The sequence below is a fragment of the Nicotiana tomentosiformis genome, chromosome 4, assembly GCF_000390325.3.
Source record: "Nicotiana tomentosiformis chromosome 4, ASM39032v3, whole genome shotgun sequence".
NCBI lineage: Eukaryota > Viridiplantae > Streptophyta > Magnoliopsida > Solanales > Solanaceae > Nicotiana > Nicotiana tomentosiformis.
The window spans coordinates 14,212,332-14,237,065 of NC_090815.1; the positions used below are offsets into that span (position 1 = coordinate 14,212,332).

Below are 24,734 nucleotides of genomic sequence, written 5' to 3' on the forward strand. Positions count from 1 at the left end.
CTCCTTTTACTACCCACTAAGGGATAGAGAGTGAGGAGGTTTACTGAGGGACTCACTCACCTTATCAGGCTTGAGATGGCCAAGGAGACCGAAAGTGAGATTTGTTTTCAGCTGGCTGCTAATGTCGCGAAGAGGATCGAGATGGTTCTTGCATAGGAGAGAAGGTAGAGGTCTGATAAGAGGCCTCGTCAGTTCGATGGTTTTAGTGGTGCCTCGCATGGAGGCAGGGGTAATTTTGGTAGGGGGTCATCCTCCCATACCATTATATTCAGCACTTCATGCATCTCCCGGTGTTTCAGGGAGTCACGGTCCTATTATGCATTACTCTAGGTAGCCAGCATTTGGTGCACATCTAGCTCCTATCAGTGCACCGCCACTCCAGAGCTACTACAGCGGTTATCCGGACCATTTGGGTCAGCTTCATCTTCAATAGTCACGGCATCAGGATGGGTGTTATGAGTGTAGGAACATTGGTCACATCAGGAGGTATTGCCCTAGATTGGCGAGTAACAGATCTTGGTAGGATTCTCGTGCCATCATATCGGCACGGGTTGCTTCACCGCCTGCTTAGCCAACTAAAGGTAGGGGTCAGGCAGCTAGAGGTGGAGGTCAGGCCATTACAGGTAGAGGTCAGGCCATTAGAGGTGGAGGTCAGACCGTTGGAGGTGTAGGACAGCCAGTTAGAGGTCGTCCTAGGGACGCAGTTCAGAGTAGTGGTGCTCAGCCCCAATTTTATGCTTTTCCAGCGAGGCCTGAGGCCGAGTCATCTGATGTTATGATCACAGGTATTATTCCAGTTTTCCATAGAGATGCTTTAATCCTATTTGATCCAGGATCTACTTATTCCTATGTGTCCTCCTATTTTGCTTCATATTTGGTTGTACCTTGTGATTCTCTAAGTGCTTCTATGTGTGTATCTACACCGGTGGGAGACTCTGTTATGGTAGATCATGTCTATCTTTTGTGTGTGGTTACTATTGGTAGTCTTGAGACTAGTGTGAATCTTCTACGTCTTGATATGGTAAATATTGATGTCATCTTGGGTATGGATTGGTTGTCACCTTACCATGCTATATTAGATTTTCATGCCAAGACAATGACCCTAGCTATGCCAGGGTTACCTCGGTTAGAGTGGAAAGGAACTCCTGGTCATTCTACCAACATGGTTATTTCTTATATGAAATCTCGGCCTATGGTAGAGAAAGGGTGTCTAGCCTATTTGGCTTATATTCGCGATCCCAGTGCGGATGTTCCTTCTATAGTCTCAGTACTAGTTGTTCGTGAATTTCTAGAAGTATTTCTTGCAGATTTATCGGGGATGCCACCCAACAGAGATATTGACTTTTGTATTAATTTGGCTCCGGGCACTCAACCCATTTCTATTCCACCGTACTGTATGGCCCCGCCGGAGTTGGAAGAATTGAAGGAGCAGTTACAAGACTTGCTTGATCAGGGATTCATTAGACCCAGTGTCTCGCCATGGGGTGCACCAGTATTATTTGTAAAGAAGAAAGATGGTTCTATGAGGATGTGTATAGATTATCGGCAGTTGAATAAGGCCACTATCAAAAACAAATATCTGTTTCCAAGAATTGATGACTTATTCAATCAGCTTCAGGGTGCCAAGGTATTTTCGAAGATTGATTTGAGGTCTGGTTACCATCAGTTGAAGATTATGGCATCTGATGTCCCTAAGACAGCTTTTCGGACTCGGTATGGGCATCACGAATTCCTAGTGATGTCATTTGGGTTGACAAATGCCCCAGCAGCATTTATGGATTTGATGAATCGGGTGTTCACGCCCTATTTGGATTATTTTGTGGTTGTATTCATTGATGATATCTTGATTTACTCCAGTAGTCGAGAGGAGCATGAGCAGCATCTTCGGAGTGTGCTTCATACTTTGAGGAATAATCAGTTATATGCCAAATTTTAAAAAGGTGAGTTTTGGTTAGACTCAGTTGCCTTTTGGGGGGATGTTGTATCAGCAGAAGGCATAAAGGTGGATCCTAAGAAGATAGAGGTTATTCAGAATTGGCCTAGACCTACTTTAGTTATAAAGATCCGGAGTTTCCTGGGTTTAGCAAGTTATTACCGTCGGTTCGTGGAAGGGTTTTCATCTATAGCAAGCCCATTGACCATACTAACCCAGAAAGGTGTCTCATTCAGATGATCAGACGAGTGAGAGTTGAGCTTTCAGAAGCTCAAGACTACTTTTACTACGGAGCCAGTGTTGTTGTTACCCACAAGGTCAGGATCGTATATGGTATATTATGAAGTATATGACATTGGGCTTGGTGCAGTATTAATGCAAGATGGCAAGGTGGTTGCATATGCGTCACGGCAGTTGAAAGTTCACAAGAAGAATTATATTGTTCATGATTTAGAACTAGCAGCATTTGTTCTTGCGCTGAAGATTTGGAGGCATTACCTCTACGGTGTCTCGTGTGAGGTATTTACTGATCATCGTAGCCTTCAGTATTTGTTCAAACAAAAAGATCTTAATTTGAGGCAGATAAGATGGTCGAAGTTGTTGAAAGACTATGATATCACCATTTTGTATCACCCCGGAAAGGCCAATGTGGTGGCCAATGCTTTGAGTAGAAAGGTTGTGAGTATGGGCAGCCTTGCGTATATTCCGGTTGGTGAGAGGCCATTAGGTGCAGATGTTCAGACTTTGACTAATCAGTTCGTGAGGTTAGATGTTTCAGAACCCAGTCGGGTTCTAGCTTAGACAATCACTCGGTCTTCTTTATATAAGCGCATTAGAGAGAGGCAGTATGATGATCCTCATTTACTTGTCCTTAAGGACACGGTGCGGCACGGTGATGACAAACAGGTTGTTGTGGGGGAAGATGGAGTTTTGCGAATGCAGGGTCATATTTGTGTGCCTAATATGGATGGGCTTCGTGAATTAATTCTTGAAGAGGCACACAGTTCCAGGTATTCTATTCATCCAGGTACTGCCAAAATATATCAAGATTTGCGGAAACATTATTGGTGGAGGAGAATGAAAAAGGATATAGTTGTATATGCAGCTCGATGTCTGAATTGTCAATAAGTTAAGTACGAGCATCAAAGACCTGGTGGTTTGCTTCAGAAGTTAGAGATTCCTGAGTGGAAATGGGAGCGTATCAGTAGGAATTTTGTTGTTGGACTCCCATGGACTCAGATAAAATTTGACGCAGTTTGGGTCATTGTGGACAGGTTGACCAAGTCAGCACATTTTATTCCAGTGGCAGTTACCTATTCTTTAGAGAGGTTAGCTGAAATTTACATTCGTGAGATTATCCGCCTTCACGGTGTGCCCATGTCTATTATTTCATATCGAAGTACACAGTTTACCTCACATTTCTTGAGGGTTGTACAGCGTGAGTTAGGCACGCGGGTGGAGTTGAGTACAACATTTCATCCACAGTCAGACGGACAATTAGAGCGCACTATTCAGATATTGGAAGATATACTCTGCGCTTGTGTTATAGACTTTTGAGGTTCTTGGGATTAGTTCTTGCCACTTGCGGAGTTTGCTTATAATAATAGCTACCAGTCGAACATTCAGATGGCTCCATACGAGGCACTATACGGAAGGCAATGTCGTTCGCCAGTTGGCTTGTTTGAACCGAGAGAAGCTCGGTTATTGGGTACCAATTTGGTACAGGATACTTTGGATAAGGTCAAGGTTATACAATATTGACTTCGCACAGCTCAGTCTAGGAAAAAGAGTTATGCAGACCGTAAAGTTCATGATATTGCATACATGGTTGGAGAAAGAATATTGCTCTGGGTTTCACCTATGAAAGGTGTAATGAGGTTCGGAAAGAAGGGCAAGTTGAGCCCTAGGTATATCGAACCCTTTGAAATTCTCGAAAGGGTGGGTGAAGTAGTGTCACAACCCAAAACTAACCCATGTCATGATGGCGCCTATCGTGGGACTAGGCAAGCCGACTCATTTCCAAACAAACCGATATCTTCGTTTTAAAGATAATTTCAAGGTTATTTAGCATAAACCTTCATTTAAAAACTTCAAATCAAAGAAAAACAGAAGTGCGAAAAAGAAAAGCCCGACATCGGGGTGTCACTAGTCATGAGCATCTATTATAATCTTTCTGACAATATCAAGGCTAACTCAGCCTGGAAAACAAATAAAGCTAAATACTACTAGAGGAAGATAAGAGGGAGAAGAGCAGGGGTTGCGATCGCCAAACAGCTACGTTGCTATCTCCAAGAAAATCTGCAACCAGAACACTTAATAACCGCTACCGTGTCCAGAGACACCTGGATCTGCACACAAGGTGCAGGGAGTAACGTGAGTACGCCAACTCAATAAGTAACAACAATAAATAAAGACTGAGCAGTAGTGACGAGCAATGGAGCATACAACGTTCATATTAGGAAATCTCAGTAAAATACCACATGCTCTTAAAAATCAGGATTTGAATCAAACATCTCGTTTAAACCCAGTTCCAGTAAAAATCATTTAAAGACAATTTTTCCAACATTTTTTTTAAACAAAGGCTCAATGCAAAGGTGAGCAAAAATGATGAAATCATAAACAACCACTCGGGCCAACCTCACAGTCACTCGTGCCACTCGAGCATACCTCACAATCACTCTTGCCACTCGGGCATACCTCACAATCACTCTTTCCACTCGGGCATACCTCACAATCACTCATGCCTCCCAGTCACTCAGCACTCGGCACTCGCACTCAGTAGGTACCTGCGCTCACTGGGGGTGTGTACAGACTCCGGAGGGGATCCTTCATCCCAAGCACTATAATCTGCACGGATAACTCACGTGCGATAATAATAAAGTATGTTGTAGGCGGGCAGCCCCGATCCACACTCATCCTCACCAATCAGGCCCTCGGCCTCACTCGGTCACAAGTATGCTGCAGGCGGGCAGCCCCGATCCACACGCATCCTCACCAATCAGGCCCTCGGCCTCACTCAGTCACAAGTATGTTGCATGCGGGCAGCCCCGATCCACACTCATCCTCACAAATCAAGCCACTCGGGCATTTCAGTAAAATAGGGCATTCGGCCCAAAACATTTATATGCATCAAAATAGAGTCATAAGACTAAGTTATGCAGTAAACAAGTATAACCATGACTGAGTATAGATTTTAAATCGAAAACAGTGAGAGGATGATACAAAACAGCCCCTAAGGGTCCAAACAGCATTGGGGAAAGGCCCAAACATGGCATTCAGCCCAATTTACAGAAAATCTTTCTAAATCATATAAGTATCAATGGTTTCAACAAAGTATGCAACTTTACAATTGCTACGGGGCGGACCAAGTCACGAATCCCCAACAGTGCACGCCCACACGCCCGTCACCTAGCATGTGCGTCACTAAAAATAGTAGAATGATACAAAATCCGGGGCTTCATACCCTCAGGACTAGATTTACAATCGTTACTTACCTCAAACCGGTCAAATCTTTAACCCGCAATGATCTTGCCTCTGGACTCAGCCTCCAAATTCTCCGAATCTATTCACAATTAGTACAATACCATCAATACGCGCTAATGGAATGTATTCCACAAGAAAAACTACAAAATTAGACCAAAACCCAAAGTTGGCTCAAAAATTGCATGTGGGGCCCATATCTCGGAACCCGACAAAAGTTATAAAATCCGAAAGTCCATTCAACCACGAGGCTACCCATACCAATTTTACCAAAATCCGACCTCAACTCGACCCTCAAATCTACAAATCTTATTTCCAAATTTTCTAAGTTCCAATCTCTGATTTACACCTCAAAATCATGTAATCTAGTCGGATGATTCGATGATAATTCAATATTATGGAGTAGAAATGATCACAAGGGACTTACCTCAAGTTTTCCTTGAAAATTATAACAAAAATCGCCTCTCCCCAAGCTCCAATTTATCAAAAATTGCAAATGGGACGAAGCACCCGTTTTTATAATTCTGCCCAGACATCCTCGGTTCTGCCTCGATCTTGGCCCTCGATCTTGGCCTTCGATCGAGGTCCTCAATCCTGGTTCTCGGTCCTGGCCCTCGATTATGACCCTCGACCATGGGCTCAATCATGCCTTCGATCATGACCCTCGACCCTGGGCTCGATCATGCCTTCGATCGTGACCCTCGAACCTGGGCTCGATCGTGACCCTCGACCTTGAGCTCGATCTGGGCTTTGATCATGGCCATCGACCCTGAGCTCGATCTGGGCTCGATTCTGGGCAGAAGCAATTTCCAACATAAGGAAATTGCAGCAACTGTTCTAGTTAAATTTTTGATCCGTTAACCATCCGAAACTCACCCGAGGCCCTCGGGACCTCAACCAAATATACCAACAAGTCCTAAAACATCATACAAACTTAGTCGAATCCTCAAATCACCTCAAACAGCGCTAAAACCATGAATTACACCCCAATCCAAGCCTAATGAACTTTGAAATTTCTAATTTCTACAAACAACTCCGGAACCTATCAAATCACGTCCGATTGACCTCAAATTTTGCAAACAAGTCCTAAATGACATAACAGAGGTATTCCAATTTTTAGAATCAGATTCCGACCCCGATATCAAAAAGTCAACCCCCGATCAAACTTCTCAAAAATAAAACTTTCGGCATTTCAAGCCTAATTACTCTACGGACTTCCAAATAATATTTCGGACACGCTCCTAAGCCCGAAATCACCATACAGAGCTATTGGAATCATCAAAATTAAATTTCGATGTCGTTTACATATAGGTCCATATCCAGTCAACTTTTCTAACTTAAAAGTTTCAATTATAAGACTAAGTGTCTCATTTCACCCGAACCCGATATAACATAATATAGCTGAATAACATAAAAAGAAGTAGAAATGGGGAAAACAGGGTTATAACTCTCGAAACAACCGGCCGGGTCGTTACAAGTAGCCTATAGGCTTGCCTTACCACCTAGTTTATCAGTGGATCATTCGGTGTTCCATGTGTCTATGCTCCAGAAATATTATGGCGATCCTTCCCATGTGTTAGATTTCAGCTCAGTCCAATTGGAGAAATATTTGACTTACGAGGAGGAGCCGGTGGCTATTCTAGCCCGACAGGTCCGGCAGTTGAGGTCTAAGAATTATCCTTCAGTTCGAGTACACTAGAGAGGTCAGCTGGTAGAGACATCTACTTAGGAGTCCGAGTCGGACATACGGAGTAAATATCCACACTTATTCACCAACTAATGTACTTTTTCTAACTCCGTTCGAGAACGAACGTTTGTTTTGGAGGTGGGGAATGTGATGACCCAAAATATCATATTTAAATTTAATAAGTAATTTTGTGTTCTAAGACCTTGAAAAGCACTATTTATCATTCCTCGACTTGCGTTCGCAGTCCGTAAAATTTTTTGAAAAATTTTTATATGAAAAATGGATTAAAATGTGAAATAGAGCTTTAAAACTCAACTGAGTTGACTTTGGTTAACATTTTGAGAAAACAGACTCGGATCATTATTTTGACAGTTTCGGTAGGTCCGTATCGTGATTTGGGAATTGGGCATATGTCCGAAATCGAATTCTGAGGTCCCTAGCCCGAGATATGGATTTTTGATGAAAAATTAAAAGCTTGAAAGCTTAATGATATTTAAGAATTTATTGATGTTGGATTTATTGACATCGGGTCCGTATTTAGGTTCTGGTTCCCGGTATATGTCCACTAAAATATTTATGACTTGTCTGCCGAATTTGGTGAGAATCGGAGTTGATTTGACGTGATTCGGACTCCCGGTTGTAAAAATATAAGTTTTAACATTTTCTTGAAAATCTCCTTTGATTTGGTGTCCGACTTCAAGCTATCATGACAATTCACCAATCTTGGGGTAAACAATCTCTATTGCTTATGTTTACTTTTTTCACCATTTGATTCCTGTACATAGGAAATGAGACTCAACCTTTTTACTGCAAATTTAGAAGTCGTTCATCGATTTTGTCCGGATCCCACCCTTCTTCCGAAAAAAGGGAAGCCGGAATCGCTAGTAATCGCCGGTCAGCCATACGGCGGTGAATTCGTTCCCGGGCCTTGTACACACCGCCCGTCACACTATGGGAGCTGGCCATGCACTATTTCGGTGCGGGCCGCGAGAGCGGTACCAAATCGAGGCAAACTCTGAAAACTAGATATGACCTCAAAATAACAGGGGTCAAGGTCGGCTAGCCCTTAGTGCTTGTGATACATATTTTATCATGTAGATAAATTCTTGTCAAGATAAATATTCCAGGATCCAACATCAACAATCTTTGATCTCTTTGAGTGGTATTCCGTAGAAGAGTTTCTCTTATTCGTATTAACAGCTACTCTAGGGGGAATGTTTTTATACGGTGCTAATGATTTAATACCTATCTTTGTAGCCCCAGAATGTTTCAGTTTATGCTCCTACCTATTATCTGGATATACCAAGAAAGATTTGATTGAATATATATATTTTCATTTTTATTCAGCATTTGGGTTGATGAACTAAACCAGATAGTTATATGAGTGAAAGAAAACGGCTTCTAAATTTGCAGTAAAAAGGTTGAGTCTCCATCTCAAGATTTAGAAGATCTTGCGTTGGTATATTCCTTATTATTATTATTATTATTTAATAATAGTATTAGGATTCGAATCCAGGTGGCGGGGTTTTTCTTGGTTGAATACAGAAAAAGAAGACTACCTTTTTTGTGTTGTGCTTCGCTAGGTCGAGGTAAGTAAGGTATATAGTTCTAGGTGTTAGTTTGGTGATTTGATTGCGCGATCAAGTTCGTATGATGTTTTAGGACTTGTGTGCATGTTTGGTTTGGAACCCCGAGGGCTCGGGTGAGTTTCGGATAGGCTAGGGATGATTTTGAACTTAGAAAATCTGGGTTTTGAGCTTCTGCTATCATCTGGTACATTGTACTTCGCGATCGCGAAGAGAAAATTTTAAGCCGTGAGTTTTACTCTTTGCGTTCGTGAATATAGGCACACGAACGCGAAAGACTAGCTCCCAGTGCTTCAGGAAAGTCAATCAAGCTTCGAAGCTCCTGTTGTAGAACCTCAGGTAGACCTTCAGGAAGAGGTTCCAATTCAGAATGTACCAGTTGGACCAGTTCAGGTCCCGGAGGGATACATAGCCACTCCAGTGCTTCAGGACGCTCTAGTTCGGTTGGCGAGACTTATGGAGGGCGTGGCCCAGAATGGTACATTTCCAGTGGCGTCAAGCCGTCTCACATGCTGAGGGAGGAGCACAAACTCCCACGACTCCCGCTCCGGAGCAGATAGCTCCCCAGAATCAGGCTCCACTATCCCCGCTAGTTGGGGTAGTTCAGCCAGTTGTTGTGGCACAGACCGGTGATAGGTCCGCCATGTCTTTTGAGGCCTTATTGAGACTAGATAAGTTTACCAAGCTATTTCCAATTCACTTTAGTGGTACACCTTCTGAGGATCCACAGGAGTATTTAGAACGCTGTCATAAGGTGCTGCAGAACATGGGTATAGTTGAGACCAATGGGATAATTTTGCTATATTTCAGATAACGGGTTCCGACAGGAGGTGGTTGATTGATTATACATTTACTAGACCGGTTGGATCGCCGGCACTTAGCTGGGAGCAATTCTCTCAGCTATTTCTGGAGAAGTTCCTTCCTATCACACTGAGGGAGAATTACCAAAAGCAATTTGAGCGTCTACAGCAGGGCAGTATGACTGTTACTCAGTATGAGTCCCTCTTTTTGGATTTGGCCCGCCATGCTCTCCTTTTACTACCCACTGAGGGATAGAGAGTGAGGAGGTTTACTGAAGGACTCACACACCTTATCAGGCTTCAGATGGCCAAGGAGACCGAAAGTGAGATTTCTTTTCAACTGGCTGCTAATGTCGCGAAGAGGATCGAGATGGTTCTTGCACAGGAGAGAGGGTAGAGGTCTGATAAGAGGCCTCGTCAGTTCGATGGTTTTAGTGGTGCCTCGCATAGAGGCAGGGGTAATTTTGGTAGGGGTCATCCTCCCATACCATTTCATTCAGCACTTCATGCATCTCCTGGTGTTTCAGGGAGTCACGGTCCTATTATGCATAACTCTGGGTAGCCAATATTTGGTGCACATCTAGCTCCTATCAGTGCACCGCCACTCCAGAGCTACTACAGCGGTTATCCGGACCATTTGGGTCAGCTTCATCTTCAACAGTCACGGCATCAGGATGGGTGTTATGAGTGTGGGAACATTGGTCACATCAGGAGGTATTGCCCTAGATTGGCGAGTAACAGATCTTGGTAAGATTCTCGTACCATCATATCGGCACTGGTTGCTTTACCGCCTGCTCAGCCAGCTAGAGGTAGGGGTCAGGCAGCTAGAGGTGGAGGTCAGGCCATTACAGGTGGAGGTCAGGCCATTAGAGGTGGAGATCAGACCGTTGAAGGTAGAGGAAAGCCAGTTAGAGGTCGTCCTAGGGACGTAGTTCAGAGTGGTGGTGCTCAGCCCCGATTTTATGCTTTTCCAGCGAGGCCTGAGGCCGAGTCATCTGATGTTATGATCACAGGAATTATTCCAGTTTTCCATAGAGATGCTTTAATTCTATTTGATCCAGGATCTACTTATTCCTATGTGTCCTCCTATTTTTCTTCATATTTGGTTGTGCCTTGTGATTCTCTGAGTGCTTCTGTGTGTGTATCTACACCGGTGGGAGACTCTGTTGTGGTAGATCATGTCTATCATTCGTGTGTGGTTACTATTGGTAGTCTTGAGACTAGTGTGAAGCTTCTACTTCTTGATATGGTAAATATTGATTTCATCTTAGGTATGGATTGGTTGTCACCTTATCATGCTATAGTAGATTGTCATGCCAAGACAATGACCCTAGTCATGCCGGGGTTACCTCGGTTAGAGTGGAAAGGAACTCCTGGTCATTCTACCAACATGGTTATTTCTTATATGAAATCTCGGCCTATGGTAGAGAAAGGGTGTCTAGCCTATTTGGCTTATATTCACGATCCTAGTGCGGATGTTCCTTCTATAGACTCAGTACTAGTTGTTCGTGAATTTCCAGAAGTATTTCCTGCAGATTTGTCGGGGATGCCACCCGACAGATATATTGACTTCTGTATTAATTTGGCTCCGGGCACTCAACCCATTTCTATTCCACCATACTGTATGGCCACGCCGAAGTTGAAAGAATTGAAGGAGCAGTTACAAGACTTGCTTGATCAGGGATTCATTAGACCCAGTGTCTCGCCCTGGGGTGCACCAGTATTATTTGTAAAGAAGAAAGATGGTTCTATGCGGATGCGTATAGATTATCGGCAGTTGAATAAGGCCACTATCAAAAACAAATATCCGTTTCCAAGAATTGATGACTTATTCGATCAGCTTCAGGGTGCCAAGGTATTTTCGAAGATTGATTTGAGGTCTGGTCACCATCAGTTGAAGATTAGGGCATCTGATGTCCCTAAGACAACTTTTCGGACTCGGTATGGGCATCACAAATTCCTAGTGATGTCATTTGGGTTGACAAATAGCCCAGCAGCATTTATGGATTTGATGAATCGGGTGTTCACGCCCTATTTGGATTATTTTGTGGTTGTATTCATTGATGATATCTTGATTTACTCCAGTAGTCGAGAGGAGCATGAGCAGCATCTTCGGAGTGTGCTTCATACTTTGAGGAATAATCAGTTATATGCCAAATTTTAAAAAGGTGAGTTTTGGTTAGACTCAGTTGCCTTTTGGGGGGATGTTGTATCAGCAGAAGGCATAAAGGTGGATCCTAAGAAGATAGAGGTTGTTCAGAATTGGCCTAGACCTACTTTAGTTACAAAGATCCGGAGTTTCCTGGGTTTAGCAAGTTATTACCGTCGGTTCGTGGAAGGGTTTTCATCTATAGCAAGCCCATTGACCATACCAACCCGGAAAGGTGTCTCATTCAGATGATCAGACGAGTGTAAGTTGAGCTTTCAGAAGCTCAAGACTACTTTTACTATGGAGCCAGTGTTGTTGTTACCCACAAGGTCAGGATCGTATATGGTATATTATGAAGCATATGACATTGGGCTTGGTGCAGTATTAATGCAAGATGGCAAGGTGGTTGCATATGCGTCGCGGCAGTTGAAAGTTCACAAGAAGAATTATATTGTTCATGATTTAGAACTAGCAGCATTTGTTCTTGCGCTGAAGATTTGGAGGCATTACCTCTACGGTGTCTCGTGTGAGGTATTTACTGATCATCGTAGCCTTCAGTATTTGTTCAAACAAAAAGATCTTAATTTGAGGCAGATAAGATGGTCGAAGTTGTTGAAAGACTATGATATCACCATTTTGTATCACCCCGGAAAGGCCAATGTGGTGGCCAATGCTTTGAGTAGAAAGGTTGTGAGTATAGGCAGCCTTGCGTATATTCCGGTTGGTGAGAGGCCATTAGGTGCAGATGTTCAGACTTTGACTAATCAGTTCGTGAGGTTAGATGTTTCAGAACCCAGTCGGGTTCTAGCTTGTACAATCACTCGGTCTTCTTTATATAAGCGCATTAGAGAGAGGCAGTATGATGATCCTCATTTACTTGTCCTTAAGGACACGGTGCGGCACGGTGATGACAAACAGGTTGTTATGGGGGAAGATGGAGTTTTGCGAATGCAGGGTCGTATTTGTGTGCCTAATATGGATGGGCTTCGTGAATTAATTCTTGAAGAGGCACACAGTTCCAGGTATTCTATTCATCCAGGTACTGCCAAAATGTATCAAGATTTGCGGAAATATTATTGGTGGAGGAGAATGAAAAAGGATATAGTTGTATATGCAGCTTGATGTCTGAATTGTCAATAAGTTAAGTACGAGCATCAAAGACCTGGTGGTTTGCTTCAGAAGTTAGAGATTCCTGAGTGGAAATGGGAGCGTATCAGTAGGAATTTTGTTGTTGGACTCCCATGGACTCAGAGAAAATTTGACGCAGTTTGGGTCATTGTGGACAGGTTGACCAAGTCAGCACATTTCATTCCAGTGGCAGTTACCTATTCTTCAGAGAGGTTAGCTGAAATTTACATTCGTGAGATTATCCGCCTTCACGGTATGCCCATGTCTATTATTTCATATCGAAGTACACAGTTTACCTCACATTTCTTGAGGGCTGTACAGCGTGAGTTATGCATGCGGGTGGAGTTGAGTACAACATTTCATCCACAGTCAGACGGACAATTAGAGCGCACTATTCAGATATTGGAAGATATGCTCCGCGCTTGTGTTATAGACTTTTGAGGTTCTTGGTATTAGTTCTTGCCACTTACGGAGTTTGCTTATAATAATAGCTACCAGTCGAACATTCAGATGGCTCCATACGAGGCACTATACGGAAGGCAATGTCGTTCGCCAGTTGGCTTGTTTGAACCGAGAGAAGCTCGGTTATTGGGTACCAATTTGGTACAGGATACTTTGGATAAGGTCAAGGTTATACAAGATTGACTTCGCACAGCTCAGTCTAGGAAAAAGAGTTATGCAGACCGTAAAGTTCGTGATATTGGATACATTGTTGGAGAAAGAATATTGCTCCGGGTTTCACCTATGAAAGGTGTAATGAGGTTCGTAAAGAAGGGCAAGTTGAGCCCTAGGTTTATCGAACCCTTTGAAATTCTCGAAAGGGTGGGTGAAGTAGCCTATAGGCTTGCATTACCATCTAGTTTATCAGCGGATCATCCGGTGTTCCATGTGTTTATGCTCCAGAAATATTATGGCGATCATTCCCATGTGTTAGATTTCAGCTCAGTCCAATTGGATAAAGATTTGACTTACGAGGAGGAGCCGGTGACTATTCTAGCCCGACAGGTCCGGCAGTTGAGGTCTAAGAGTTATCCTTCAGTTCGAGTACACTAGAGAGGTCAGCCGGTAGAGGCATCTACCTAGGAGTCCGAGTCGGACATGCGGAATAAATATCCACACTTATTCACCACCTAATGTACTTTTTCTAACTCCGTTCGAGGACGAACGTTTGTTTTAGAGGTGGGGAATGTGATGACCCAAAATATCATATTTAAATTTAATAAGTAATTTTGTGTTCTAAGAACTTGAAAAGCACTATTTATCATTCCTCGACTTGTGTGCGCAGTCCGTAAAATTTTTTGGAAAGTTTTTATATGAAAAATGGATTAAAATATGAAATAGAGCTTTAAAACTCAACTGAGTTGACTTTGGTTAATATTTTGAGCAAACGGACTCGGATCATTATTTTAACAGTTCCGGTAGGTCCGTATCGTGATTTGGGAATTGGGCATATGTCCGAAATCGAATGCTGAGGTCCCTATCCCGAGATATGGATTTTTGATGAAAATTTAAAAGCTTAAAAGCTTAATGATTTTTAAGAATTTACTGATGTTGGATTTATTGACATCGGGTCCGTATTTAGGTTCTGGTTCCCGGTATAGGTCTAATAAATATTTATGACTTGTTTGCTGAATTTGGTGAGAATCGAAGTTGATTTGACGTGATTCGGACTCCCGGTTGTAAAAATATAAGTTTTAAAATTTTCTTGAAAATCTCCTTTGATTTGGTGTCCGATTCGTAGTTCTAGGTGTTAGTTTGGTAATTTGATCGCGCGAGCAAGTTCGTATGATATTTTAGGACTTGTGTGCTTGTTTGGTTTGGAACCCCGAGGGCTCGGGTGAGTTTCGGATAGGCAAGGGATGATTTTGGACTTAGAAAATCTGGTTTTTGAGCTTCTACTATCATCTGGTCCATTGTGCTTCGCGATCGTGAAGCCATTCCTGCGATCGCGAAGAGACAATTTTAAGCCGTGAGTTTTACTCTTTGCGTTCGTGAATATAGGCACGCGAACGCGAAAGGCTAGCTCCCAGTGCACTGCGATCGCGAAGAAGGAATGAGGTAGAAGCTGAAGCACCGAAATTGTGCTATGTGATCGCATAAACCAGTACGTGATCGCGTAAGGCTGGGAAATTAATCTCTGCGATCGCATTGCCTTATACACGATCGCGTAGTGTTAAACAAACCTGGGCAAAAAAAATTCTACGCTATCGCGAATGAATTTCCACGATCGCAATGAATAAAAATCTGAAAAATAGAACTTAAGTTCTCAAAATGGGGTTTCGACCCATTTTCAACCATTTCCAATTTTTGAGCTCGAGTAAGGCAACTTGGGCGATTTTCACGGAAATACATTGGGGTAAGTGTTACTTATCCTATATTGATTATATTTCATAATTCCATACTCATTTACATCATGAATCCGTATTATTTTGGAAGAAAAAACAGATTTTTATAAAATCTTTCAAAAACAGAAATTTAAGATTTGAAGGTCCATTTGACATCGGAAGTAGATAAATTTTATATGGTTGAACTCGTATCGAAACAGGTGTCCGAATTTCGTAAGTTTTTCTGAGATTGAGACGTGGGTCCCACTGTCGAATATTTAAATAAATTTCGGATTTTTATACGGAAAATTAGTAAAATTCATTTGGAATTGATTCCTACGATTTGTATTGAGTATATTGAATTATTTGTGAATAGATTTGAAGCTTTTAGAGTCCAATTTAAAAGGAAAAGTTGTGGTCGAGTAATTGATTGAAATTGCAAAGCGAGATAAGTGTTATGGTTAACCTTGACTTGAGGGAATAGAACCATTAAATTATTTGTTATGTAAAATGCATGTGAACGACCTATAGGCGAGGTGACGAGTGTTTCTACGTCATCAAATTAATTGTTTGCATAATTATTTGAAAATCCTAAAAAAAAGAAATACACGAATTAATTGTTATAATAATTATTTCTCTCCTATTCTTTGTCAAATATTAAATCTTAAATTCCTGCAATAATTGCTACATGTTTATTTGATTTATGTGCATTAATTGCTACTTGACATTTAGCATATTAAATATTAAACTACCTATTTTTTCTCTGATTTTCATGATAAATTATTATTTGTCATTGTCTGTCTCATAATTAAATCATAATTATTCCATGCTTATTGTTTTAAAATTTTATATTAATTGTTGTATTTATTGGGGTAATTTCTTCTATGAGAAATGGTAAATGAATATATTGGAGGATCGGGTTGCTCGCCGCAACAGACTTATTTAAAAGTTTATATTGGAGGATCGGGTTGCATGCCGTAACAGACTTGTTTAAAAGTCTATATATATACTTGATTAAATAAATATAATGGAGAGTTAAAAATGAATATATTGTGAAAACGGGTTGCACGCTGCAACGGAAATTGATTGAAATAATAATTGATTATGACGGCTGAGTTGACTTCAACTATTAAAAATGAGTTACCTGATTTATTTTCATTATTGTCATTTTACTAATATTGCGTACAGGTTATTGTAAGTGACCCGCCTTAGCCTCGTCACTACTTTGTCGAGGTTAGGCTCAGCACTTATCAGTATATGAGGTCGGTTGTACTGATACTACACTCTGCACTTCTTGTGCAGATTTCGGAGTTGGTCCCAGCGGCGTACCATAGACTTACTTGGATTTCAGCTACTCAGAAGAGACTTGAGGTATAAACGCACAGCGTCTGCAGTTCTGAAGTCCCCATCTATTTTATTTTAGTTGTGTAATCACTTTCCAGACAGTTTTATTTTATTCGAACATTTATTTGTGTTATTCTAGAATTTCGTGCACTTGTGACACCAATTCTGGGATGGTATTTAGACATCGTTATTTGTATGGATTATTCACTACATTTCAGACCTTACTTCTGCAATTATTTTTTGTTATTAATAAATTTAAAAATTATTTAAAATGGCTAATATTATTCTAACGTTGGCTTGCCTAGCAAGTAAAATGTTAGGCGCCATCACGGTCCGAAAGTGAGAATTTCGGGTCGTGACAGGATATGGGGGACCATACATTAAAGTATTAAAGTAACGAGGGAATAAAGTGTTCCCAGCCCCACCCTCCAATAATCAACGCAGAAAAGAACAAATGAAAGCCAATATTAAAATTCTGATTCACTTATTTTCTATATAAAAAAAAAAAAAAGAAAGTTGGGACCACAAAAAATTAAAATTGAAACCCTAAACCACCAAATGACTTTTCAATACCAGATGAGGCACATGCAAACAAAAAGAACAAAATTAGGGTTTAATAATGTAAAACCACATGCAAGTGAATATAAAAGCAAAACACACACCTACCAACTTGAAATTATTGACAAAGAAAGGAGAAGTGAAAACCCTAACCAACCAAGAACTACTCTGTAAACCCTAACTTCAATAAACAACAAATTAGAAACCCTATGACAACTACACACACCTATCAGCTTCAAATAATCGATAAAAAAAGGGGAACTGAAATCCCTAACCAACTAAGAACAAATCTGAAAGGGAATCGAAATGCCAGTAAAACTTCACTTCAGTTACATACAAGAAAGAGATAAAACAAACAGAAACATCAAGTTTTTGGGAATAATTTCTTACCTTTGCTTGAAATCGGCACTGGACGCAAGAATTCTGACCGGTTTGGTTCTCTCGTTTTCTTTCAAGTACCAGAAGGTTCGTCCAAATGAAAGCCTTTACTCTTTTTAGACGGGTTATTTCTATTTATTTAGAGGGCAAACGGTTACGGGTTACGGGTCAAAATTTTGGAGGTGAAATTGGGTCAATCTAATTTGGGAGTCGATTTGGGGCTTTCAACTTAATGGAAAGCTGACTTGGAAAAAATAGAGGGGGTCACCTGCCACATCGACGATCCGTTAGGGTTAGGGGTAATTATATCAACTTTGTTAATGGTAGGGTGAGGATTGAGTGTAAAGTGAAACAGGGAACGAATGTGCATTAATTACAATAGTACAGGGGCAATATTGGCCTTTTTCCCTATATTGTATAAGTACTTTACATTTTTAGAGAGAAGAAATAGAACAAAAAATTCCCAAAACACTGTTCCTCTATCTCTTAGCTTCTCTCCTCTAATCTCTCTACAGACGAGCTTCAATGGAGTCAATGACTGTCGATATGTTCAATTTAACATATCGTATCATATATATTGACCAAAATCACTATCATACATATGTTTCTTTAAAAAATAAATTTTTTATATAGGGGGAAGGGAAAGGGAAAATGGACTAGGGGAATTATAAGGTAGGAAATCGAACTGTATCAATAAGTAAAAATTCAATTAGACAATCAACGAACTATTAAGATTCTCCTTTATTATCAGGACTGAAAGTTGGAATTCCATTTCTTCCTCTTTCTTCCTTGTTTTAATTTTTTCCAAAACTGTAGAGGTATAAAATTGTATGGAAAAAATTGAAAAGTAGTTATACACCCACATTTATGGCTCAAATATCCATTTGAAATTCTTGTCAAAGCACGTGTTTTAAAATTTTAGCTAGCGTATGACTTTTATGGTTGAAAGTTACAGTTTTATAGCTACTTTATATAAATACTTGGAAGCTTCTCTAATCAATGATGTACAAGAAAACTAGAAGTTATCGAGAAGTCTGTATCAAGTTTCACTGTCGTATTAAAAATGATAACGTCTTCTCCAAATACTCATAGGTTGTCTAGTTCATAGACAAAATCACGGTAATTATAATATAAAAACTAATAATCACTGAATTATTTTACTATATGAATTTCTTGTTATTAGATGTTTGGCTAACTGTATTAAAGTTTGATACAGTATATAATATTGTGACTTTATTGTTATGGTGAGAAAAGATTAACGACTATATATATGTGAAGTTAACCCCAATTTCATCACGCTAATGGATATCCTAACCTTCATTAGTTTCAAGTGGTACCTAATTGCCTCGGGTGTTAGCTCAATTAGCAAAATGGTTGAGGGAGTTGTGTCTTAGGTCTCATGTTCGAGTCATGCGTCAAGCAAACTAGCTCTATTATTTAAGTGGAGAAGGGTAAAGGGTAGACGGACAGACCCATTATCCCCGAGTTTCGAGGGTTGTGGTTGATCCATAAGATTAGCTCCAGGTGAATTTTTCGGTTATCAAAACAACAACCTAATATAATCCTACAAGTGGGGTCTAGGGAGGGTAGTGAGTAACGCAGACCTTACCCCTACCCCGAGGGAGCAGAGAGCCAGTTTCCGAAAGACCGTCGGCTCAAGAAAATTCTCGGTCATCAAAACAAAACAAAAAAACTAGTATCTATTCAATTCAATAATTTTCGTAGATAATTATAATAAACAAAGTTGCACGAACAACTTAGAAAATGATAACCAAAGTGACTGCATGATGCTTTGTTACTGTTCTCTTCTTTGTTTTTCCTAATAATGTGGTGACTGCATGATGCTTTGTTTCTGTTCTCTTCTTTGTTTTTCCTAATAATATGGTGCAAATAAAACGTTGTCTAGAGTGTAGAAGAAAACTTACCTTCCAGTTATTTTTTAAGCTAGTCAAATAGTAGAATTATTTGCCCATGTAACGAGCAAGCTTAAGCAAAAAAGGTATAAAACAAAACTAAATAATTAAGAATTTGGCAGACATTCTTGTGAAGTAGAGAAAAGTTAAATTAAAAAGAATGGGCCAGTTAAACAATCAAGCCGTAGTGCTAATCATGAAATTAGAAGATGCTTTCTCTTATCTCTGTGCTATCAAAAGAATTGCAATGGAACACTAAAGAATGCAATAGGACGGTGATCAGAGTTAATAGGCAAGTCGTATAATATATTTATTTGCACTCAATATGCTCGCATTATATCAAGATATCAATCCCTATAGAAGTATATATTAGTCATTAATAATTAATATGAGAATTATACATATTAATCAACTACAATTAAATGATAGTAAGAGTTTATTTAAAACACATGACATACATAACTTTCATGAAATCCAATATTACAGTTGTGACAGAAAAATATCTATATTTGTAGCACACAGTTCCATTAAAATAAAAATATTAATTATTAATCTCTAAACATAAACAATTTAAATGAAAATTCAATAATTCTTTGTACAAAAATCATGCTTTTGTCAATTACTTTTCATACTCGAAGTTATCACTTAACCATGATCATGTGGTGTGTATTCTCAATTAAATTTTTTTACTATATTAAATTATTTGGCTCGATGTAATCGATCAATAAATGCAACTACCCAAACTAATAAAAGGTCACAAAGAAAAGCAAATCAAACCAAAATGACCTAACAAATGTACATGACATATGCAGTTTCTCATGCATTAGACATACTGATCAACAACATTAGAACTTGTGTTGACACAACACAGATTACAAGTCCATCACTTAGCACAGGAATTTCAAAATTCTTGCCAAACTAAATCTTGTTCCTAATTAAGTTCCTCCTACGATAGTACTACCTTAATTACTTGTACCCTTAGTTACCATCAGCAGCAGATTTCAGATAAAGATTCTCACCACCTTCTCCACCATGTCCACTTGAACTTCCACCGCGCCCTTCAGCAGAGAGCACCCCAATATCTTGCTTATTTCCTCGGCCAAAGTCAGGGAAACCCCCACTTCCGCCGTGACCTGATGCTTCACTTTGCATCATGTGAAGTCCACTGCTTCCACTACCAGAGCTCATACCAAGTTGGCTATGCAAACCTTGTTGATATGGGGATAGTGATTGTTGTTGTTGTTGTTGTTGTCCATAGAGCATTGAGGAGGATCGCGCGGCCATAAGTGACTGTGTTGTCATTTGTTGGGCTTGTTGTTGCTGCAGATAATTATGTGTTCCAGGTTGCATCATCCCACCAGAACCAAACTACACAAGTATAAATGTTCTTAAAACAAAGTGAAGAATGGAAAGGATGAAGAGGAAAAGAGGATTAAAGGCACATGGGATTCAAGATTTTAACATGATGAGTTCAACTTCTTCCTAGCAATAAGTTCACTATACTTTTAAAATTTAAAATTATTTTGTACAAATATGACTACGTTCCGAGTAAAGAATGTTAGGTTCAGTTGAAAAACCCGTGCACTAAGGCTATATCAGCCAACAGTTAATCAACTGGTCCAACTAGCAAAGATAGGTAAACGAGGAAAATTTATTAAGAAAAAAGATAGGAATGTCCAAGATCATATCAAAGAGATGGATTTAACTTGAATATGATATCATATATTCTTTTTCACATTATTAGTGTATACAGATAATCTTCCTCATTTTCCGGGACACTAATCTCCTTCAAAATGGAAACTAGTTATCTTTAACTACTTTTTGAGTAGCCTAGTATAAAAATTGTTTCATTCACTTTTCCATGGTATGTATACTAAAAATAAATTTTTATTTTTACTTGTCACTTTACGAATATCAAAAGAAGACAAAAAAAAATTCATATTATACCTGCAGTATTTATTACTCATTTTAAATTATTTTCTCAAATCCACTAAAATATGAATCAATTAATATGGGTATCATAGTAAATTATATATTTTATTTATTATTTCTTAAGAGGCGTGAAAAGTCAAAACGTTCCAAGTAAAAGTGGACGGGAGAGTACATTATAAGGGCTTGTTTGGTACGAGGGATGAGCGATAATTAATTCCGGGATTAAATTTGAGATGAATTTATTACATATTTGTTGGAATAAAATCGTGATAAAACTAATTTTAGGATTAGTTATCAAGGGATTGTAGTATTATTTTTATTCTTATGGGAGGATGATATAATAATCTCGAAATAATTTATTTCGAGACAATTAATTTGGGATAACTTATTTTCCAACCAATAATTAATTTGGGATAACTTGTTTTCCAAGGACCCTAGAGAGACTACTGCACATTCTCAAAACCAATGTGAGAGACTTAACAAAAATCAAGAAAGGCCTATATTACCTGAGAATGCATGCTAGAAGGCTGAGGTTGAGAATCAGCAATAGCAGCAAGGTACATTAGATTCCTCTGAAGCCTAGCCTGGTTCCTTCAACAACAAAAAGTAGCTATAACATCTAAGCAAAATAAAATTTAAATTTAAGGGATGCATAATACAAACTCTTTTCCCTTTTTTTTTCTTTTTTTCTCAACGTTCAAAATTCAAAAATGTTACTGTTTAGACCTAAAATCCAGAAGTGATGCCAGCATAAAATCTTGGTCATTACAGGAAATAGGTGACAGTGTAACATCTTACTTATTCAAGTCTTAACAAAGTGAACTTTACTTCCTCAAGGGTTTTCAAAGAAACAAAAATAATTACAAAAAAATATGTGAAAACTTTACTTACTCTGCACATTCACTGAGTTTTCCCGAGTTCTGGCTCTCAACAATCTTCAGAATCAGTGATTTGTTCTCATCCAAATACTAACATAGAATAAAAGAAAGCCCCAACATAAGCAAAGGTTAAAATAACTTCATCTGTATAATGCCCACAATCTCATAAATAAACAGCCGAAACAGCAATAGTTTATTCCCTCGCACAAATGCAAGCCACTTATACTTTTTAGGAGAGTTCTTCCTCATTTGTTTAAGCCTATAAAGTTACCCCATACTCTATGCTGGTAGAAGGTAATATAGTCGAGTTTCGACACCACAGATATAAAAAAAGATGAAACACAGGACCTGTTTGTTGAATCCCTAAATGCAGATAATGATGGTATGCAGCACATGTTGGGTTAAAGTAGGCTAGGGCAGTCAAATACTGCATCAACCAAACAAAGAACTTAGAGAGAAACTGTTAAAACTGACCAAGAAAGTCCTTTATCAAGTTGATCCCAAACCTGCGGCCTGTGGGAAGCATTCATGCACAGGACTAATGTAAATGTATTCTCTATATCAAGTTCACCTAAATGTACCAAAGTTTTTAGGGCACAAATTAAACACCAGCTTTAGCAGTCTGCAAACTGCATTTCAGAATGGTTCTTTTCAGACACTATAATTTTCAGCTCAAATTTTTGCTCTACTATTAGGTGACATCTGACATTAACAAAAAGAAACTCAAAACCTACTGATTGTTCTCTCTATTGTATATGCAAAAGTAGCTCAAAAGTTCAAGAACGTGAGAAAAAGAGCAAACTAAAACCATAATATAGATACCCTTTTAGCAAGACTTACCAAACAACATGAAAAACAAAAATTACAACTATTAACAGCCGAGAATAAGCAACCAAAGTATAATATACAAGGGTGTGACCTATTAGTCAATTAAATGAGAGAATAACATGAACGCTAGTTGATTTTTTTCCCAATACGTACTTCTTGAGGACAGAACTACCGGATATCTGTGCAGGTTAAAGGTAACAAGTACCCAATAAAATAATCTAAAATGTGTACAAGTTGATCCCAACACCCTTCTCATAGAAAACTAGCAACCGAAGTATTGCTAGTACCTAATACTTGTACCGGTCGAAATTAACAGGTGTTCGATAAAATAGCTGAAATGCGTACAAGCTGAGCTCAAACATCTTTTGTCATAGCAAAAGTAGCAACCAAAGTATACACAGCTGGCTACCAACAACAACAGCAACAAAAAACCAGTGTAATCCAAACAGTAGAATCTAGAAAGGGTTATGTGTATGCAGTGTAATCATCTCACATCTCACAAGTAGGATCGGATAATGTTTGCGCAGACCATAACCTAACTAGCCGGCTACCATCACACAAAAAAAAAAAAAAACTAGAGTAGTATATACTGTATGCATAAAAAAGAAGCAGATAAAGGGCAGATTTTCTGATCAAAGGACTAAAGCAGTAAGCTGAGCAGAAGAAGCAGAGAGGGGGGAAGAAGAAAGACCTGTTGAATATGGTCAGTAGTGACGTTAGTCGGATAGTAGGCTGCCATCATGGGCTGCATCTGCAACAGGTGCTGCTGCATATTTTTTGCTTCCCTCTTTTTATATCCCCACAAAACACACACACACACACACTAAATGAATATACTGTTCAAAAGGGTGTTGTAAATGCAAAGTTGTAATCTTTTTTCTGTGAGCAGAGCAGAGAAATCAAAAACAAGTGAAAAAAAAAAAAGAAAATGGACCCTATGTTTTCTGTTCACAACTTCACTTGACTTGTACAGTGACAGCAATGGGAAATTAATGGGGACATAGACAGTACGTAGGAAAGAAAAAAGCAGAAGGCTGTGGTAGGAGGGAGTAGTGGTACATAAGTTTTGTACTCACTGTGTGTGTATGTGTAAAAAGTGTGTGTCCTTAACGCGCAGGGCAGAGTGAGAGAAAAAAAGAATCTGAATTCTGGGCAAGACGCCATTATAAGGCTGTAGGGAAGTGAAATGTTTTACCAGCTTTGGACTTTGGACCAGTTCTTTTAACGTTATCATCACCCATTAATTTATTGCGGCAAAAGTAGTAGCAGTACTTTCTTGATTTTATGTGATTTTGTCTAACTATACACGTAGTATACAACTTATTTTTCAAATCTAAATGTATGTCATTACGTCTTTTATTTCCTTTGTTAATATGTATCAAAAAAAACATTTTTTACAATATTCAATAAGTTTTAGTCCAATAAAAATCATTTTATTTTTAATAACACTCTAAGTAAGTTTGGATTTGCAAACTAATACTCCTTCAATTCCAATTTATATATCACTATACTGTAAGAATGCTGAAATTTTGATAGTGAGAAAAAATGAACAAACTCGTGACAGTTAACCTTGCTCTGATACCATACATACATAAAACAAATGTTGTAGAACTTTGATTGTATAATAACATTGAACAATGATTTAAAGCGATAGAATTACAATGGGCTTGGGATTGTAATATAACCGGAACTATAGAGAATAATATTAATAGAATGTTACAAAAGTTTGAATTTAAACCAACAAATAGATAAGCTATCGTGGCTTATCCTTATCACTTTATGAATCTATTTCATCTTACTTTTAATAAGAAACCCT

The 24,734-nt window shown here is 39.2% G+C and overlaps 1 protein-coding gene across 1 annotated transcript; it reads right to left on the reverse strand.

Moving 5' to 3' along the window:
* Window positions 1-20,076: 20,076 nt before the first annotated feature.
* Window positions 20,077-23,837, reverse strand: LOC104116583 (GRF1-interacting factor 1). The gene is made up of 4 exons (XM_009627469.4): window positions 23,610-23,837; window positions 22,104-22,180; window positions 21,719-21,803; window positions 20,077-20,648 (listed from the first exon to the last, which is right to left on the reverse strand). The coding sequence occupies exons 1-4, from the start codon at window positions 23,688-23,690 to the stop codon at window positions 20,259-20,261; spliced, it is 633 nt and encodes a 210-aa protein (XP_009625764.1). The 5' UTR covers window positions 23,691-23,837; the 3' UTR covers window positions 20,077-20,258.
* Window positions 23,838-24,734: the final 897 nt, after the last annotated feature.

What these genes read in the sequence shown, in the direction of transcription:
- LOC104116583 (XM_009627469.4), bottom strand. Translation starts at nt 23,690, where the DNA reads ATGCAGCAGCACCTGTTGCAGATGCAGCCCATGATGGCAGCCTACTAT. An exon ending in AAACTCAGTGAATGTGCAGA is followed by an intron (nt 21,804 to 22,103) that starts GTAAGTAAAGTT and finishes TTGTTGTTGAAG; the next exon opens with GAACCAGGCTAGGCTTCAGA. An exon ending in CTTCTAGCATGCATTCTCAG is followed by an intron (nt 20,649 to 21,718) that starts GTAATATAGGCC and finishes ATACTTGTGTAG; the next exon opens with TTTGGTTCTGGTGGGATGAT.